The sequence below is a fragment of the Oreochromis niloticus genome, linkage group LG23 (genome assembly GCF_001858045.2).
Source record: "Oreochromis niloticus isolate F11D_XX linkage group LG23, O_niloticus_UMD_NMBU, whole genome shotgun sequence".
In the NCBI taxonomy this organism is placed as follows: domain Eukaryota; kingdom Metazoa; phylum Chordata; class Actinopteri; order Cichliformes; family Cichlidae; genus Oreochromis; species Oreochromis niloticus.
The window spans coordinates 20837380-20843415 of record NC_031986.2 but is presented as its reverse complement, the minus strand read 5'-3'; the positions used below and the strand labels follow the sequence as shown (position 1 = coordinate 20843415).

At 42.9% G+C, this 6036-nt stretch overlaps 1 protein-coding gene across 1 annotated transcript; it reads right to left on the bottom strand.

Annotated features, from left to right (window-relative positions):
* Positions 1–254: 254 nt before the first annotated feature.
* Positions 255–3638, bottom strand: LOC100701732 (leucine-rich repeat-containing protein 3-like). The gene is made up of 2 exons (XM_025903375.1): positions 3312–3638; positions 255–2314 (listed from the first exon to the last, which is right to left on the bottom strand). The coding sequence occupies exon 2, from the start codon at positions 1860–1862 to the stop codon at positions 1074–1076; it is 789 nt and encodes a 262-aa protein (XP_025759160.1). The 5' UTR covers positions 1863–2314; positions 3312–3638; the 3' UTR covers positions 255–1073.
* Between the last annotated feature and the right edge of the window lie 2398 nt (positions 3639–6036).

The following is a 6036-nucleotide window of genomic DNA, read 5'->3' as shown; positions in this document are numbered from 1 at the left end:
ATAATAATACAGAGAAAGCCACAACAATCCAATGACCCATGTGAGCAAGCACTTGGCGATAGTGGGGAGGAAAATCTCCCTTTTAGCCAGAAGAAACCTTGAGCCACATTGGTTGTGGCCAATTAGTGGATGACCCTAAATGGTCATCTCAGATGCATACCTCTGGATTCCAGCACAAAAGCCCCACCCTCCCTTTGTTTAAATGTACAATTTTCCAGAATCTGAAATTTGATGAAACATTTCGTGTGTGCAGCTTAGTTAAGCAAAAATAGAGAAAAAGACAATCAGTTCAGTATCTGATCTCTCAAACTGAACTTTTTTTTTGTGGCAGGAATTTATCATATTTCTTCTTCCAAAAGTAAAAAACTTATCACCATTTGAAGCAAAACGAGCGCTCAAGTGTGAAATTTAATTCTGGGCTGCGAAGCCACCTTAAATTGACAGTGCAGGGGTTTCACAGGGGTTCCTACAGCCATCTAATCCCCTCTACAACACCTATATCCTTTATGCATTGCATCATTAAGCATACATCATCTTAACATTAGGAGGGAAACATATATCAGTTTTAACAGAGATTAACAGCTACTACAGCTATTTTCTCTGCTGTTGCCCCTAAAGGTCCCCCTGCTTCATCTTCTTTTTGTTTTAATGCATTAAACAAAATCAAACTTGGATATTTTTCTGTGAAACCATGGGAATTATTTGTCGAGGAGCTCATTTCTGTTTCACACTCAAGTGGCTCTCAGGTTCTCCTCAGCTGGTAGCTGAACTTCTGTAACTCGGTGTGATATGCAAACTGTTTCTGCAAACTTTTGAGGTGTGTTAAGCACATGGTTGGAGTGAGAAATAATGATCTGACATCTTTTGTTATTGAAGAAGTAAAATATCTGAGTCTGAGCTGTGTCTTTCTTTTTGTTTAAAGCCTGCACTTGATGATGACAGCAACATTTTAAAACCTCCTCCTTAAATCTTTGTGCCTGCACGGCTGTCACTTCTCAGTATTGCTCGCTGTAAACTTATTCATCGGCTCTCTGTCATTTGTATTCATCGCTGCACTTTGATCCATATTCATCCTAAAACACGCTGCTCACTGTGTCATAGTCCTTGCTCATGTGAGAGGTGCTGGGCAGTGATTTGAGGTACTCCATATGCCTTCTGGCGTCCTCCTGATTGTGTTTGATGTAGTAAATGATGTAAGCTGTCACCATGGAGAACCAGCAGAACATGGCCACAAACATGGCTACGTCAGTCGTCTTGTGGTGGAAGTTGCAAAAGTTGATCCCCGAGTCCAGGACCTGGATCACCGGCTGTCCCACGTACTCCTCCTGCTCTGACGTGAAACAGCTGACCTCGTTCACCGTCTCGGGGTCGAGCCTCAGCTCCCTCAGTGTCTCCTGCAGCGAGCACTCGCAGTGCCAGGGGTTCTGGGAGAGGCGGATTCGGGCGTGCAGCTTGGCGAAGGTGTCCCTGGGGAGGCTGCTCAGATGGTTGTTTGAAAGATCCAAGGTCCGCAGGGCTTCGGAAACCCCCTGAAAGGCACCGACCTCTACACTCTCCAAGGCGTTGTGAGATAGGTCCAGCTCCCTGAGGCGGTGAAGGTCAGCGAAGGCTCCTTTCGGGACGTGTCGGATCCGGTTCGACGACAGCAGGAGGACCACAGTGTCCTTGGGTAAGTTCGGCGGGATGCTCTCCAGGTTGCGCGAAGTGCACTGCACCACCATGCCGTTCCTCTCTGTGCAGTGGCAGAGCTTAGGGCAGGCATAGGCGGTCATCATCAAAGAGAAGAGAAGTGTTCCCACAAAGAAAAGAGAACTAAAAGAAGAAGGGTTTATGGATGACCTGCACCTTTGAGAGGCCCCCATTAGCCAGCGTTAGGACTGAAATCAGTGCTGCTGGTATGAGGGTGTGTTGCTTTAGAGGCATGAAATACAATCCACCAGTCGGCCAAAGATCCCTTACTCAGAGAAACAGGACTGTAAGGTAATTCTGTTGCAGCAGTTAACAGCAGAACTACTCATAGGTTGCAGAGGATCTATCAGAAATGTCCACTGGCCTTGCATTGTGGCAGATGTTGCCCAGCTGCCATTCAAGCAAATGATGTGGCTAAAGTTTCATTCTCAACATTCGCTTGAACATCGTTTATTCCGGCAGTTAACTGATCCATCTCAAAAGAAGGCAAACGTTTGAAAGTTTGCATTCTTGCTAAATGAGATTTCAGAGTGAGTTGTGGATGACGTAACCCAGAGACAGTACACGGTGGGAAATGTAGTCCAGGGTGGGAGGGACACCTCTTCTCCGCCCAGCTGGAAGAAACCTGAGAGGAAAAAAGATGACAATGAAACAAAGGCAGAAAAAGATATCGCGGTCCCTTTATCTTCACAGCCTCTTTCCAGGAAAAGTAAATAAATAAATAAAATTCTACCCCTCTTCTCCGACTCCTTCCTCCTTGGAGGGGGAAGTCGGTAAAGTTCAAGATTATCATAATAATACAAGGTTTTCTATAGCATGGGTCCCTCAACTCAAAATCTGTCCCCGCGAGAAAACGACAAGTCATTAAACAAGGTGTGGGCTCATCAATATGCAGCAGATGAACTTTGAAAAACAGTGATTTGTGATTAAATAAGAATCTGCCTGTAGTCTATAAGGTTAGCAGTGATGTATGTGGGAGCATCGAAGGTCGGGATGCAAATTAAAACCCTCTACAGGATGCACTGCATTCAGGGCGGCCGACGACAAGGCGCAGACCGAGTGATAAGCAGCTTTTTGATCAAGACTGCGAGTCTCAAACAAGCTGCTGTGTAATGGCTTCTGAATGATGTTCATACCGATAAGCTAAATGTCTCAGAAACTGTGGTGCCCTTTTGGAAATTACAGGGATATTAACGGGGGTGTAGCAGAGATAAGGATGCAGGAAATAAAAAAGGATATTACAGGTGTAGATGTTATTAAATGGGGGCATAATTGGGAGATAAACTCTCATAAGTTCCAGCTAATTGAGTCTAAATTTCCTTTAAAGCATCTACCTTCTATTTTTGTTCTTAATTTAATATTTTACATGATAAAGTAGATTCTAAATGGCAAACTTAATTAATTTGTTAATGTAAAAAGTATCTGATTAATTACAACAATTACAACAATAAATGCCCAGCTCCCCTTAGGAATACCATAGAAACATTTTTGCATACATTATTATTTTTATTCATGATAAAGTAATCTTATACTGATCAATACAGGCAGAAAAATTTTTTTTTTTCTATTTTGATCTCATTTGGCTTAATTATTTTAAACTAAATTTGGAGTTGGCACCTTACCTGACAGCTTCACTCTGTCCTGCTGGGATCACTGTTTCTTAAATGGACCGGAGAAACATCCAGGAGTAAATCACCGCCTCAGCCTCTGCAAACAAACAGACGTCTCCGCTCAGAGCCCAGTTGAGAAAAAGCAGCTGCTTAAAGAGTCCAGCTGTTTAGTCAGGACCTCCTGTCGGTGGATCTTTGCTGCAGCAGCGGTGACTCTATGTGTGTGTGTGTGCAGAGATGGAGAGGTGAGGTAGCACCGCTGGGGTCCCGGTTCTTCCTTTGTTTTCCTCCGGTAAATGCAGCACCTGGAAGACTCCGGGAAAACTGATACGTGCACTACGCAAGGTAATCAGCATAAACACAAAAAGTTTCCGCTTAGCGTGTTTGTCAGAGAGCTGTGTCCGTGTACAGTAGCACTGTATATTACCGCTTTGTAGGCTGACACACTAAAGTTGATAATCATTTAATGGTAGATTGTAGTTTTTTTTTCTTTTAAAAATATGGAAGAAAAAAAAATCTTTTTAGTCTTTAAGTAGACATTTTGAGCCCCCCCCCATGGTAGAAAAACGTGTTTTCTTGTTGTCTTCCGATTCAAAGGGATTATAAATAAATACATTTAGAATATATATATCCCAAAAGTGCTCAAATGTAGTGACTCATCTAAAAACAAGGAACAGAGGAAGAAAAACTATTGCAGTACCTGGCCACTTTATTAGGCAAATTTGCTCATGTGTAGTTTATGATGAAAAGCTGCAAGTTTGTAAGTTAACGCTCACTGATCACTTTAGTAGGTACATCTATTCCTGTATAGCTGAAGGGTTAGCTCAGATTATTAGAGGGTTCAATCCACACACTGATCAAAAAGTTGCAATGAAAGACTTGCTTGCTCTTCTCTTTTCTTGGTTAAATATTTGCAGTTTGTGAATCACACTCACTGGCCACTTTATTAGGTACACCACGGCCCATCAAGCTGTGATGGCTAGAGCCTGATGCTAACAACACTGAGGGGATTCATGGGTTCAAGCTCAGTACCAGCCAACAATGTCAGCATGTCTTCTTGTAAATTATACTCTCTGACCACTTCATTAGGTACACCGGGGGCATGAAGCTAGCTGGTTAGCTCAGATGGTTAGATCGTGGTGCTAAACACACCAAGGCCATGGGTTCTATCCCCTTCTCTGCTGAAAAGTTACAACGAAAGACTTATAGGAGCTTTTCTTGCTTGAATGTTTGCAGTTTGTAAGTTATAGTCACTGGCCACTATATTAGGTACACCTGCTGATTTCTAGCTAACTGGTTGGCTTAAATGGTTAGAGCGTATTGCTAATAAAAACCAATACACACACTGGCCATAAGTTTATACAGAATGACGTTTAGGCACTCGCAATCACAGTGAAACAACTCAGTGCATCTAGAAGTTGTCAAGACAACCTGCAAGAATCACTCAATCTCAGCAGGAGCAGAACCAGTGCTGTCAGCTTACAACAGGAAGCTCAGATCACACAGGCTCACCAAAATGAAGAATAGAAGATTGGAAAACATGAAAGCATGCTTTACAACATGGGGGGGGGGGTTATTCAGAGAGAACTTCTGAGAAACTGCATATCTACAAACTTTCTGCTTATCATTTGTGGCATTCACTCCACTAAATGATTGGCTGAGCTCCTGGGAATGATTTTTTGCGACTCCCCTATTGTATAAATCAGTCCACGTGCATTATCTCTTTATTTCCCGGCACCTACTGATGTATCACATTTAAATTTCAAGCTTGCTTGCACTTTTGAATGACAGCTAAACCTTTTCTTTGGGACATCTTCTCTACCTCTCTGATGTATATTTTAACCCCAGTCTGTATTTGTTTGATTATTAAAAAGAAACAACACTGCAATGAGCACTTTTGTAGCCCCAAAAGGCACGACAAACTAAATTAATGAGTGTTTTGTACTGTGCCATTGAAGTTGCCCACTTATTAGCCCACTTAGAGTATACTGAGCATCCATTTTAATGAAAAGGAACAATAAACTTTTTATTCTCTTCATGAACATCCCGTTTAAAGAGCCTGGAGGTCCCTCCGCCTTGTTTTGTTAACCTACTGCCACCCTATTGTCCCCGTGCTCTGTGTGTGACTGATTGCTTGCCCTGCATGCCGCTCTCTGTCATTCTTCATAAACATTGATTACAATTGTCCTGCCCCGATGGAGGACTTCAATGCTGTCACACTGGCTGTGACAAAAGACCTTTTTGAAGGTATGGCGGACATGCAAAGACCGCCTGAATGCAGGCAGCGCTTTGCAAAGCATCTGTATGATTAAATGGCAGCCATGTGCAGAGTTCAGCCCCGTCAATTTTGCTGAAAGGCAGAATCATTGATAGTATTGACCAGTGAAGCATTTCAGCGTGCATGAGTTTGCTTTTGCTGTGGCTGCATCCACAGCCCTCCCTAGGCAGGCTGATAAATGCTGTAGCAGCTCAATGGCGGGTTTTTGTTTATTTATTTTTTTTGCCTCTTAGGTGATCGGTGATAGATTTACTTCACATCCGCCGCCATTTAAGCTTAGTGAAACTTTCCAAGGCATTTGTTTAACATCCTTACCCATCTTGTCAGGCTCCTGGCAAAATTCCTGCATGGTATCCCGTCTTAAATAAATTCAGTCCTCCTCAGGATCACAATGATATGGAGCCGGGCCAGTTAAAGTGTTGGATAAGCATTAGAGACAGAGTACTTCTGTCATATTTC

Excerpts from the sequence above, each read along its gene's own strand:
- LOC100701732 (XM_025903375.1), bottom strand. The coding sequence starts at position 1,862 with ATGGGGGCCTCTCAAAGGTGCAGGTCATCCATAAACCCTTCTTCTTTT.